Below are 14,578 nucleotides of genomic sequence, written 5' to 3' on the forward strand. Positions count from 1 at the left end.
TTAAGGACTTATGGTGTGCCCTGGCTTGGAGCCAAGCACTGAGGACAATAAAAGAAAGCAAGTCCTGCCCTCAAGAAACTACTTGCAGTGTCTATGGAGAAGAAGAGACGAACAACTATCCCAAAAAACAAAACAAATAAACAAACAAACCAGAACATTCTGACCCTAAGATCAGAGGTTCAAATAGTTTCCTTTTCCAATCTTTGTTAAGCACCAGAATGAAAAAAGTCTTTTGTTGAAAGACACCTTAGAGATTACTGACTCTCCTTTTCCCTCACTTTATAATGAAGCAGCAGACCCAGAGTTGGCAGTGACTCACCCAGGATCACACAGCAGCTTACTGGCAGAGGCTGGAACAGATCCCAGTCCAGGGCTCCTCTTCCCCCGGTTAGGTCTGTGTATGGGCCCAGGGGCCCTTGCTTATAAGCATTGACCTCTGGAGCCTTCCATACATAGTCATGGCTACTGTTCAGCAATGGCTTTTTCTACAAACATCTCTTGAAATAGCCATGCCGCCAGGGAACTGGGTAGATCCTGGTGGTATCCAGTCTTTGGAACCTGAGGTTTGGAGGCTCAGGTGTCTACTGCCTTCACCTCTGGCCTTCGGGTCACAGAATGGGAGAGAACCTGTGGGTTAGCTTGTGTTAGAGCTGGGGTGTCTGTAAGTTAGGCCAAGAGGTCCAGCACAGCCTACCTGGAGCGCAAGCATGTTAGGAAATTAATTTCTGAAAAAAAGGATAATAATATGTATGGTGTGTTAAAGGTTTAGTATATACAAGGCTCTAAACATTTACACACATTATATCATTGGATCTTTGATATAACACCCTGAGGTAGGTAGTTTTATTAGCTGTGCTTTGTAAATGGGGAAACTGAGTTTCAGACAGGTTATAAAACTTCCCAAAGTTATACACATACAGTGACAAAGCTGAGACTCTAACTCACATTAGATGATGACTCCCTCTGTATGCTTCACTGCTCTGAAGCCTCAAGGGCACAGCCAAACAGGGAAGACACAAGATCTATGGCCCAGCCCCAAGCAGCACATGGCCTTGGGTAATATTTGTGCACCCCCTCCCCGCTCACCCCGCTGTAATTTCCCTAGCAGCAGAATGAAGATAATCAGCTGCCTGCCTGCCCCCTGCCTGCCATCTAGGGAGCCATTCAGAATATTAATGAACCCACATCCTGGAGGCCCTCAGCACTCCAGGAAGGAGGCAACATTAGGATGCCCATATGTCGCCTTCTGGATGGCGGAGAAGACTCAACTCCCCAAGTTGGGTTCTTAACATTGGGGAGGTAATAGACATTTGAGAATACGATTTTTGAAAAGAAATCTGTAGACTCTTTTTCTTAGAAAAATGCATACATGTACATACATAATTTCTGCATGACCAGGAGTAGAGAGAACATAGATCCTCCTAGAACCCATCCCAGGGCCTCGAATTTAGAATACCTCCCCTAAATAGTAATCATCCCTCTTAGTCTTTGTTTTTGCAACCTGCCAGTCAACAATCAAGCATATGGAAGTGAAGATATGCTCAGAATTTGCTAGATGGGGTCTGGGGTTGGGTGGGCAAAGGGAGTTTAAGACACAGTCCTGCCTTTAAGGGCTAACCCAGGTGGGTTCATGGTGCTGTGGATGGTCAGAGCAGAATGCCATCACTGAGGAATGCAGACATCAGCAAGGCTTTCTGTAGGAATGTGACTGGCCTTTCAATAGGGTGACCACTTTATTATCCAAAATCTATCATCCAAATGGGAACACTTAGGGTGAAGGGAAAAACTACAATTATTATTCTAGAACAAGAGGACCAGAACTGTCCTGCATTAGTTGATGTGCATTGTTATAAAGAAATACCCAAAATTTCTGTATAAAGAACAAGGTTTCGTTTTAGCTAACAGTTTTGTAGGCTGTATACGAAGTATACTGTATACGAAGTATACCACATCTGTTTTTGATGAGGGCCTCGGGAAGCTTCCAATCATGGCAGAGGGTAAAGGAAGAGAGAGTATGTTACATGGTAAGAGAGGGAGCGAGAGAGATAAGGGAGGAGGTGCCAGGCTCTTTTAAACAACCAGCTTTCATGAGAACTCAGTAAGAACTTATTTATTACCATGGGGAGGGCACCAAGCCATTCATGATAGTTCCACCCCCATGATACAAACATCTCCCACCAGGCACCACCTCCAACCTTCAGGGTCATGTTTTAACATGAGACTTGGAGGAGAAAAATATCCAAACTATATCATCATGCCTGTATCCCAGGCAAACTGAGATGGATGGTAATGGAACCCTTAAAGGTAGGATAAATTTGAACATGGAGTAAATCGGGTTTTAGAGATTCTGGATGGGGATGTCAATGATACCCAGCAAGAGATGAGGTAGAGTGAGGGTACAAGCAAGGACTGGCAGGTGTCACACTGGCCTGTTAGGGAATTAGGCATAGAAGAGCTGGGTTCCAACCATGGCTCCACCCAGCACCATCTGGGGGATCTTGTGGTAATTCCTTGCCTTTTCCAGATCTGGATTTTCCCATCTGCTAAACAGACATAATCCTCCTAGTGCTGTCTCCCTGACTGGCTTGTCACAGGGCTCAGAATTTTAAGAAAGCATCATGCTTGTGGGCCGGGCATGGTGGCTCACGCCTGTAATCCCAGCACTTTGGGAGGCTGAGGAGGACGGATCACGAGGTCAGGAATTAGCCTGGCCAGCCTGGCCAACATAGTGAAACCCTGTCTCTACTAAAAATACAAAAAATTAGCCGGGCGTGGTAGCAGGCACCTGTAATCACTTGGGAGGCTAAGGCAGAAGAATTGCTTGAACCTGTGAGGCGGAGGTTGCATTGAGCCGAGGTCGTGCCACTGCACTCCACACCAGCCTGGGCAACAGTGTGAGACTACATAAAAAAAAAAAAAAAAAAAAAGCACCATGCATGTGTTTCTTTGAACTTCAAGGAAGCTACATGAGACAGTCAGAGCCGAGATTATTCTTCCCATGACTCAGGCAGGAAAGTGAAGCTTAGAAGGGTTCTGAGATTTGCTCTGGCCAGAATAGCTAGCATGTGTCCCAGCAAGGACCTGGCCTACAGACCTCACAACCAGTGAGCATCCAGGAGGAAGGATCCACCTGCAAAGGGGATACAGGAGCCCTGCATCCAGTGTGACTGCTTGGCTATCTCCTTCAGGACCGCCTTTCAGGATCCAATGAGGGCAGGGGAGAGGAGTCACGGTTGACATCTGAAAAAAATTATTTGCTCGACCAAACATTAGTCAGGCTTCTGAACTTTCTCCTAGGCCCATTTATGCAATTCTTGTAAAATCCAGTTTTGGCAAAGACCTTGCTAAGTCAGTTTAGCAAGAACCCTGTCCACTATGTCCACCCTCTTTGCCATGATCATCTTCTTCAGCCTCCACCATCCCCTAGATGATGTCAGATTATCCTGGTCCATCTTCAGCAAGAATCTTCTTAGGCCATTTTAGCCAGAATTCCTCTTAACCCTGATGCTTGCTGTTAGTAATTCCCTATTCACTGACCCCCACCCTGCTCCTTGGTTGTACATTCCCACTGGCCCACGCTGTATTTGGATTTGAGCCCAATCTCTCTCCCCGACCGCAAGACCCCATTGCAGGGGTCTTTATACCTATTGCTATGATTCTGAATAAAGTCTTCTTTACTGTGCTTTAACAAGTGTGCTGATTAATTCTTTCTTTAACACAGCTGAAGTAATAGAGACATTAACCCTCATTCTCTCAGCACCAAGCAGGAAAGGAAATGTATGCTTCAGCCCCCTAGCAGCAGCAGACTCTGAGCTGGCACCCAGTACCCTTTACAGGAACCCAAGGTTAATTCTCCATCCTTCATGGAGGGAGTTGAGGGCGCCAGGATGGTGACAGGAGTTCCAGGAGCAGAAACCAAGAAGAAGTGCCTGGGCTCCATCAATCTGACCTCAGTCACCCTGGGACGGGGGGAGAAAGGGATAAGTGCCCCAATCCCAGAGCTCAGACCTGATGGATGGGGACAGCAGTTTCAAGATACACATTTCTGAGAAGCTTCTTCCTCTGACTCTGAGTACTGACTCTCCTCAATAAATGGGTTGGGGCTGAGCCATCCTCTTGAACTCTCCTTGCTCTGCCATCATGGAATGGTGTTTCTGGGATGTCTCTTTCCCATTCTCTGATACTTTGTTTTATCTCAGTGCATGTAAGACTTGGCTTCCCCAACTAGACACTAAGAGCCTTCAGTTACCCTTGACCTCTCAATTACTTACTGTGAATCCTGGAGTCAAGCACCATCAGCTCTGAGTCTCAACAATCTCATCTGTGAAACAGGCAAAATAACCTCTGCTCTGGCTAGTCACTGGGTTTCTGTGAACATGAAATAAGCAGCTTCTTGTGAGATCACCGTGACAGTGCAAGGGGTCCTTGGGTCACTAGAAATGTGCAGGTAGGACCCTTGACCTTATTGGAAACTAAGGAAGGCAGTAAAAGTGTCAATGACATGATCCTTCTTTCTTCTGAAAGAGTCCCCTGGTCTGAGACAACCTACCAGCCCCAAGACCTCAATTTTATATTTTATGTTTTGTAACTCTTAATCACTATACACAGCACAGTAGTAGTAATCGTCATTATCATCATCTAAATAATATGAACTATGCATTGAATACTTATGTCCCAGACAATATGCTAAGTACTTCTTGGAGGAGGAAACCAAGAAACAGATAGTTTGAGCAAGGAACCCATGGTCATACAGTTAGAATGAGCAGAGCATGACCTGGGAAATGCCCAGCAGCAATAGCAGAAAGCAGGTAGAAAACACTACATTGCATGTTTTTGTGTTGTCCTTCTGAAGCCTAGCACAATAGCACTGGCCTGTGTTTGAGAGAACACTTGGTACCTTAAGTGAAGATACCAGAAGTTATCACAAGCTCCAGATTTTAGACCTGCCTCTGCCACTGGTTAGTCGTAAGACTTCAGCAGATCACTTTACCTCACAGAGTTTGGCGTCTCCCATGTAAATAAAGATCATAATTTCTAAATGGCATAGTTCAGGGGGTTCCTGTGACTAGAAGTGAAATAATATGTGTGCAAGTGTGTCATAACCATGAAGGTTTTAGAAAGTAATGTTAGTATTAAGTATCACCATTAGCAACAATGATAATAACAGCTGGCATTTTTTTAATACTCACCATGCACCAAACATTGATCAAAAAATATCTCATTTAATCCTTAGAACAACCTTAAGACATAATTAACTCTAACTGGTTCCGTTAAACAAATGAGAAACTTAGTCATAGAGAGATTATGTACTTTGCCATACTAATATGCCATGCTGATTATTAGTATGAAACTTGAGACTGGGCTGAAAAGTAGATGCCTATTTGGATTATTAATTACACTTTCAGTTTGGGCAAATCAGTCTACCAGTTTACCATCTGCTCAAACTATCCAAGTCTGTTTTTTTGGAATGAGTCACTTACATGGTATCCACTAAACTAACACTATCTTGAACTGGAAATAAGGGAACACTAAAGATTGGCAAGAGATTACTGAGGTGATAAGAAGGTGAAGTTGCTGATGGACTGGAATTGCTCCTTTCTTTTATTCTTTGTAGTAGAATCTGTACTTTGTTTTCTCTCTGAAAAATAAAGATAGCCCAGACATTTACGGAGCTGGGGATTTCTCCAGATTTCATCCAAGAAAGTAAAGAGCGTGTTGTAAAATTTGCTCAGTGCTCTGGGCCTGTTGTGACCTCCTCACTGAGACTTCAAACCAGAAGGTGACAAGAGGGTCAGCCTCCAAACAGGAACACACACACCTGCACACACACACGCATTCTCTCTCTCTCACTCTCAAACACACACAACCCCCAGCTCTTCTTATACCTTCTAACAACAGAGGAGCTAGCCACTGTCAGAAAAAAATATATAAAACTCTGCAAAGCTTCCTTTCAAGCCATTTGAAGGGGGGAAAATAAACAGTGTTGGGTCACAGGGTTGGATTTGTATTTGTAACAGGTAGACACTCACCTCACTGGCCTTAGGCAAGAGGGATCTGAGGACACATGGTGGATCACTATTAGGGAATGTGATTACTTGTACCTGAACTGATGATACACAGCTAGACTCAGGCTCACTTTGAGAGTGGTCTTGGATGACATTTATCAGTCACCTACAGAGCAGCAAACTCAGCCCTAAAGATCTTGGATCTCCATGGTGACCATTTGACTTTTGATATGAATTTGAAGACAGAAGGTCATGAAAGTTTGATTTAGCCCATTTGCAGAGAAGTCTCATGCAGCATATTTGAGGGTTCCAATACAATTTTATTTTAGCCAACTGAGATTTCTTTAACACCTTACATTCTCTTGTCTGAACACAATGGGTTCTCCCCAGGTGCTTTGAAGTTTTCACACCACTTCCACATTAGCAGTTATCACTTAAGATTTAAAGAAAAGGGCAGAGATTTTTGGAAACTGAAGGCTTAGACAGCTAAATTGCCTGAGGGCACTTGGCTATTAAGGAGTAAGCTAGGGTTAAATCCAAGTCTTTCAGTTACCAAGTATTTTATTCCCTGGACTCAGGAATAAAGAAGAAATTCTTAAAAGAATTAAGAAGTCATCCCCAAGCATAGCTTAAGGCTTCATTCATAAAGCTGGCTTCTTGTCCTGGGTCTTCTGACTCACTGCAGATGGTGCACCATTTTCTTTCCTTTGCAGGTCCCCTACACTTTCTTCATCTTCAGATGTGTACCTGAGAAGGGCAGTGGTCATAGTGGTCGTGTGATAGGGGGTGTTTGGTTAGGGGTGGTGCAGACATTTCACATTAGTATGCACTCTGACCCATTGTTAGTATTTGCCTAAAGAAATAGGTAAAAACAATTGTCAGGATGAATCCCAATTTAGGGAAAAGAGGTCTCTAATGCATCCCTTGCCTGTGGCAAGGGAGTGAAAAGTTTTAGCATTCAGGATACTCCAAGACATCATTCCATGGGACATTCTTGGGTTCTGAATTTCTACTTCAGTGGAAAAAGCAAACACATATAAAGTACATCTGCATTCACTGCCCACCACTTGGTTTTGTTTTCCAGGTGCGATTTGAAGGTTTGACAGGAAACGTGCAGTTTAATGAGAAAGGACGCCGGACCAACTACACACTCCACGTGATTGAAATGAAACATGATGGCATCCGAAAGGTAAGATCCACCTTTACTTCCATTCTGCAGAGAGGAGAGGCTGAGCAGGGACTCTGGCCAGAGCTGAGGGCCTGTGGGTCTACCTTTTCTGGACTGGATCTTTGAAGAAACTCAGACAACACAGACTCTAGACTTGGCTCTGCCACTAACCAGCTGGGACATTGGGCAAGTCTCATTCTTCCTCTGAGAATCCATTCACTCATCTGTAAAACAGAGATTAAAAAATCTCTACATTTGTCCCAGGATGCTTGTGAAAATCCAAGGTAGAGGGAAGCACTTCTAAAACACAAAGTCATTGATGTGTATAAAATGTCACTGCTATTCCTGAAGGATTCCAAACCAGTAACTTGAGAATGATGATTATTGATGAGGTGAACCATCTTTTCCTAATCGATACTTGGTCATATCCGTTCTATTATTTATACAAAAGTAAGGGTGAAAATACATATGTTTACATATTTGTATAATGTATGATATATTTGCCTATGAAAATTCTTAGAATAGCATTCAAATCCTTGGAATGACATTTCGAATTCTACCAGAACCTATGTGCCCAGGCCTCTGCCAATTTCTTCAAACTTAACCCTTGGTACTTCCTTCATCTCTCCACTCCAGTCATTCTGTTTGTCTTTCATCTCCCTGAATACACCATGTTCTTTCTTATCATTGAGCCTTCATACATGTTTCCTCTGCCTGGGACTTCCTCTACCCGTCTCCCACCTCTTGCCTGCCAATCCCTACTCAGCCTTCCACACTCAAAGTAAATGTCATTCCCCAGGGAAGCCTTCTCTGGCCTTTCTTGTTATGCCTCATGGAAGCCTCTACTTATCTGCTTATGGTCTTCATCACATTTCTAATTCCTTTTGGTGGCATAGCATAATGACTGGGAGGCATTGTACAGAATGGCATAGAGCTGGTAGGGTGCCATGGATCAGAATGCTGGCTCTGGAATCCTCAACACTGAATCCTGGCTTCACCACTTACTAGTCTGGGATTCCGGATAATTTATTTGAACTCTTTGTTCCTTAATTCTCTTATCTGGTAAGTGGTGATCACCTTAACCATGCCAACCTCATAGAGTCACTGAGAGGATTAAATGACCTAAGAGTGTGCAGAAGTTCTAAGTACTGGGCCTGGCCCATTGAAAGTTGGGTCTTAATCTCTCAGACTTAATGCTCTCTATGCCTGTGCTGTCAGATACCCTTGCCACTCTCCGTATGTGGCTATTTAAGTTGAATTTTAAATAAATTACAATTTAAAAGTCGGTTCCTCAGTTGTCCTATCTACATGTCAAGTGCTCAGTAGCCACATGTGGCTAGTGGCTACCACATCAGGCAGCACAGATGTAGAACATTCCCATCACTGCAGAAAGTTCTACTTTAAAGTTCTCTTTGTACACTCTCCATCCTCACCTCCCTTAAACTCGTCTTCTCTGCTCTTGTGTCTAGAACAGCATCTACTACCTCATAGCCAATCTTAACTCATCTTATTCATTACGGCTGTTAGTTGTCTATTGCTGCCGTAATAAATTACCACAAACAGTGACTTAAAACAACACAGATTTATCGTCTCACAATTCTGTAGATCAGAAGTATGCCTTGAGTTTCACTGGACTAAAATCAAAGTGTTGGCAAGACTGTGTTTCTTCCTGGAGGCTCCAGAGTTGAATTTGTTTATTTGCCTTTTCTAGCTTCTTAAAGACCACCTATATTCCTTGGCTCCCGTGTTATGGAGCTTTCTCCGTATTCAAAACCAGCAATGTTACATCTCTCTGACGCTTCTTCTATCATCACATCTTCTCACTAACCACAGCCTTCCAGAACCCATCTCCCATCTCTGACTGGGAGATTTCCTCCTTCAGGAATCAGCTACAGTAACCTGCCTTAACTTACAGCAGGTACCAAATAAGGGCACACTATTTGGCTATGAATGTAGCCATTGGGAACGTATCCACTTTTCAGCAAACTTTTCGCATGCTGATTGTACACGAACACTCTTTCTGGGCTCAAAAACCCTTGAGAATGACACTTATCCAGAAATAGTCCAAGTCTAAGTTCATTTATGTTGTCCCCTGGTCTTCTGATTTCTGCTGCTTGAGAAGACATTTGCTAGATCACTTAGGTCTTATAACCCTCAATTTTCACATCTGTAAAATGGGCACAGATCATGTCTGCATTAGTACCTGATCACTGTTCAGTGAATGTTACCTATGTTAGTGGTTATTAACAGCTATGGTAAATGTTGAACAGGTAGCACATGGCTGAAATCTGGAGAACACTGAGGTGGCTTATTTATTTCAAGGTATTTAGCAGCTGCTGTTAAGAGTACTGCCTCTGGAAGGGACATCAAATATGTGACCACCTCCCCAAAGCCATCTTCCTTTCAGATTTATTTATTTATTTATTTATTTATTTATTTATTTATTGAGACAGAGTCTTGCTCTGTTGCTCAGACGGGAGTGCAATGGCGTGGTCTCGGCTCACTGCAAACTCCACCTCCCGGATTCAAGCGATTCTCCTGCCTCAGCCTCCTGAGTAGTTGGGATTACAGGCACCTGCCACCACACCCGGCTAATTTTTTTATTTTGGGTAGAGACGGGGTTTCACCACGTTGGCCAGACTGGTCTCGAACTCCTGACCATGTGATCCACTCACCTCAGCCTCCCAAAGTGCTGGGATTACAGGCGTGAGCCACTGTGCCCAGGCTTTTTTCTTTCTTTCTTTCTTTCTTTCTTTTTTGAGGCAGGATCTCACTCTGTCGCCCAGGCTGAAGTGCAGTGGTACGATCATAGCTCACTATAACCTCAAACTCCTGGGCTCAAGCGATCCTCCCACCTCGGCCTCCCAAAGTGCTGGGATTACAGGCATGAGTCACTGTCCCCCGTCCCTTTCTTTCAGATTCTGAGAACTGATGGTGTCACCCCCTGCCTTGAAAATGGAAACATAGATGTTGTAGCATTTTTGTGTAAGGCCGGAGCAGGCAAGCCTATTGCTCCTAGATAGAAAAGTGTTGACCGTAGACCTGGGCTGTTCCTCACAATCCTCAGAACGGCCTTTTGACCTCAAGGGAAAAAAAATATTACTGTTTCCTGGATAGAACAAATTGGCATTTCTACATTGTATGTGAGTAGTTACGTGTTTGCCATAATTAAAATATGGATGTTGAACTGTTTTCCCCAACTCTGGAGTAGTGGATTAGCTTAAAATATAGCCAGATTATTTTCTACACGTTAGTGGTCACTGGATATATTGGGGATATAGTGAGGGTGCAACAAGTAAGAATAGAAGCCAGAGACTTCTACCCCATTTTTGCCATCATCCAGCTGTGTGGCCTTCAGCATGTCTCATAGTCTCTCTGGGTCTCTAAAATAAATGAGAGACATTGGGCTGTACGAACCCTAATTCCTCTCAAATCTGACACCTTGGGTATCAGTGCCATCTGCTGCATTTTTACCATCCTCTCCCTACTCACATTGCTCCTCTCCTGGCTGGACTTTGGCTTCCTCTGTGAAAGTAGAGTTTCCATTGGGGCCTTCATCAATTGACAAACTGTCCTTTGGTATGAAATTCCCCGGTTGTTACTCCCAGAACCAGAGGTCCCAGCCCTTTGAGTTGACCCTAACTATTGCCCAGAGACTGTTGGGAGACTTTTTATCTCTTCAAGACTTGCTCTTCATCAAGAACTTCTCAGAAGTGGAGGCACTGTAGCAAGATTAATGGTTCTCAAGCCTCAGCAAATAGAAGAATTACTGGGAGGCCTTATTTAAAATGCAGATTCCTGGGTCCCAGCCCCTGGATACTCTGCTTCTGGAGAACACAGATGAAGCCTAGGAATCTGCACTTTCTTGAATCCTCCTCTCCAACCTGCAGATTTTCTGGTTGGTGCTCTAAAGGGTTTGATAAGAATCACTGGCAACTACCAAGGAAAGAAGATGGAAGTAAAAGAAATATAACATAATATAATAAATATAATATACAAAAAAGAAACACTGACAGAATGGCTAAGAGCTTGGGCTTTAGAGGCAGAGAGACCAGGATTTTAAGTCTCTGCTTTAGTCTTTACTAGGCACATGACCTTGAACAAATTATTTAGCCTCCCTGAACGTCATTACATCATCTCTAAAAGGGTGATAAAACTCTTTTGCCTCCCAGGATCGTTGTCAGGATTGAATAAGACAATGCCTGTTACCCCACGGCTTGTAGTAAGGGATTCAGAAAAGTAGCACCTGGCATGTAGTGGACATTCAGCCCACATTTGTTTGCTTGTTTGCAGTTTTAAACTCCCTTCTATAGGCCACAGGGATTTTATATCAGCATTGCATTTGGGCGAGTCAGGCTGTGTAAGCCTGTGGAATGGATAAGTCAGCAAAGAGAAATAACAGAGTACCTTAAAATCCAAGAGCAAATGATGTGCTTTAGTTTTCAGATCCCGGGGCTGTTTTTAAACTTACTTCCAACGGCCAAATCCTTTCTTAGAATGTGGGCTTAAACATCCTTTGTTTATGGGGGATCTGCCTTTCGGAAAATCAATTCCTCACATCTGTGGCTTCAAACTTTTTGCTCCATCAGCCTCCTAACAAAGTAATTTCTCTGATTTTCAAGGGTGACCTAGTTGTACTGGTTTCAGTGAGCATTACATGGCCTTACCTAATTGTGTATAATAAAAAGGAACTGTTTTTTCCAGATTTGGGGCCTCAGAGAAACTCTCCTGATCTTCAGGCCTATTTCCTGTTCACCCATGTGCCAATACACCCTCTAGGTACCTGGATACAATTTGACATCCCACTGAAATGTGTGTGTTCTAGGCATCCATTCATCATAAAGTTTAGGGGCTTCAGATACCAGGATGGGTACTTGCTGTACTAAAACGGTATCCTTAGGAAATCCCACTCAGGGATACCACTTCACTATAGGGTACTGATTTAGGGTCTCTATCTGAATAAAATATCTTGTCAAAATCCAGTCACAAACTCTGATAAATGACTGCCCAGTGGAGAAGTTTAGGGAAAATTTTCTTACATTTTTCATTGGGGAACTGGTATTGATGATTTAACCATCTTTTCCCATCACCATTGTTCCTATAGCAATTTTTAGACTGGGTGAAGGCACCTACTTCTCATTTCAATTTGATTTGAGTGGCCCTGCCCTGCCCCAAGTTTGTTATCCCCACTTCTGACCCTGTGTATAACTAGAATGAAAAGACTGGGCAGGAAACAAGACTAAAGGGACACAAAGTCCTGCTGATATCAAAAGTAATCTTCTAAAGTCCCAAAAATTTATAGCTTCCCATTCCATATGCTTTTTGGTAATTTTGCTTTAAATCCTTGTTACCCAGTTTTGACCATACTGAATCATGTTATAGCATCAGATATAGATGTAGCATCTCAGATATAGCCTCAACCCCACCACTTCTCTCCATTTCTACTGCTGAGCCTGGAGCCCAGGCCACCTTCCACACACCACGCAGTAGCCTCTTTACCAGTCACGAGTCCTGCTATGTTCTTGTCCCTCTACAAGGCTACTTTTCCACCACAAGAGCTAGGACAATAATTTTCAAATATATATCAGGTTATATGGCTCCATTCCTTAAAACTTTTACCTCTTTCTGTTGCCAGTAAATATACAGCATGGCCCTCAGAGCACTCAATGCTTCTTCCCTGTGGCATGAGCTCTTGCTCCTCTTTCTCTAGCTCATTTCTCTGTAGTTACACTGGTATCTTTGCATTCCTTGAGCACAACCTCACACTTGCCTCAAGTCACTTGCATACACTATTCCTTTACCCGGCATTTTCTATCACTATAGTTTCATGTACTATGTGCCTCCTTGTCATTCAGGTCTCAGTCCAAGTGAAGCCACCTTGGAAAGGACATCCTTGACCAAGCATTTTTAAAGTCACTCTTGCCCAGCACACAGTCACAGTTTCCTTTTTATTTGTACTTTTCATGGTGCTTATTCCTTCTGATGTATTTTTGTTGGTTGATTGATCTAGATTGAGGTTGGCAAACTTCTGCCTACTGGCCAAATTCATCCCAACACCTATTTTTGTACCGCCCATGAGCTAATGGTTACATTTACATTTTTAAATGGTTGTAATAAATCAAAAGAAGACTATTCTGTGACATGTAAAAATTATGAGAGATTAAAATTTCAGTGTCCATAAAGTTTTTCTGGAATATAACTATGCTCATTGGTTTATATATGTTCTATATCTGCCTCTGCGTGACAACAACAGAGGTAAGTAGTGTCAACACAGACTGTATGATCCACAAAACCAAAGATATCTACTTTCTGGCCCTTTAGGATAAAGTCTGTCAACCCCTGGTCTGGATATGTATTTTCTTCTTACTCCTGTACCTCCTAAATGTTCTAAAATGCCAGCTCTCTAAAAGCAAGGACCATATTTGTATTTTTATTATATTCACAGTGCCTAGAATATACTGACACAGAATAAGCACATATAAATAAAAGGTTGTTTATTATATGACTGGGCAGCTTATCAAATGTATCTGGGCAATCAGAGAGCACACTACGCTAGCCCATGCTTCAAAAGATCTGCCAATAAGCAAGGGGGAAAAATGCCTGCAAATTTAATAAAATAACACCTCAAACAGAACTCAGATAAAGTTACATATAAACTTATTTACTTCGAATCTTTTAAGTGTGTTAATTTAGATAATCCTAGGTGCTGTAACAGATACACTCTGAAATCTCAGCTGTTTAATGCAAAAGACGCTTTCGTTGTTGTTGTTGTTCACTCGGTGACCACTTTTTTGGCTCCGGGTTCTGGTTAAGACTCAGGCTCATGGCCCCTCCACTGTTTACTTGGGTCTTTCTGGATTTCAACATCCAGCTAACAGATAGGAATGAAAGAAAATGGTAACTCTGCTGGAGATTTTTGGGGCATCAGCCTAGAAGAGATGCACATCACTTCTGTTGTATTCCATTGGCCAGAACCCGGTTACTTGCTCAACCAGAGGTAAAACAAGCTGGGAAATGTCATTGCTGGCTAGGTAGCCACTTTCCACCAACATCTCTACACCATGGAAGGAAAATAAGAATGCTTGGGAGTCAGCTAATTATCTTGACCACAATAGACAACTTAGTCTTTAAAAATTGATTCTAAAGGATCTTATTTTTTGAGGTGAGGGGCTGTGGTTTCAGAGGCAGCCTGGAGATACCAATTTCTGAATTTGATTTGATGACTGTGCAATGTAGATCAATTGAATTTTCAGTTCTATGATCATCTCCTTTTAAGACTTTATCTACTTAAAAAATCTGATCTATCATCTAAATTCATTTTTACATTCAAAGAATCTTTAGAGGTAGATGGAAAACAAGGAGATCAAAAATTATAACTGGCCCCAGGAGAAGCCCTCTCACTGTC

The 14,578-nt window shown here is 42.8% G+C and overlaps 1 protein-coding gene across 9 annotated transcripts in view; it reads left to right on the plus strand.

Annotated features, from left to right (window-relative positions):
- Positions 1–14,578, plus strand: part of GRIA1 (glutamate ionotropic receptor AMPA type subunit 1) — a 321,912-nt gene that overhangs the window by 189,083 nt on the left and 118,251 nt on the right. For all 9 annotated transcript variants that reach the window (XR_010587683.2, XM_073994634.1, XM_045394430.3 and 6 more), the window contains exon 8: positions 7,090–7,194. Coding sequence is in view for 8 of the 9 variants with exons in the window: in XM_073994634.1 (XP_073850735.1) it covers positions 7,090–7,194 (105 nt within the window). In the remaining variant the exon portion in view is untranslated. The remainder of the gene's footprint in view (positions 1–7,089; positions 7,195–14,578) is intronic.

Source organism: Macaca fascicularis, chromosome 6 (assembly GCF_037993035.2).
Source record: "Macaca fascicularis isolate 582-1 chromosome 6, T2T-MFA8v1.1".
Lineage (NCBI taxonomy): Eukaryota > Metazoa > Chordata > Mammalia > Primates > Cercopithecidae > Macaca > Macaca fascicularis.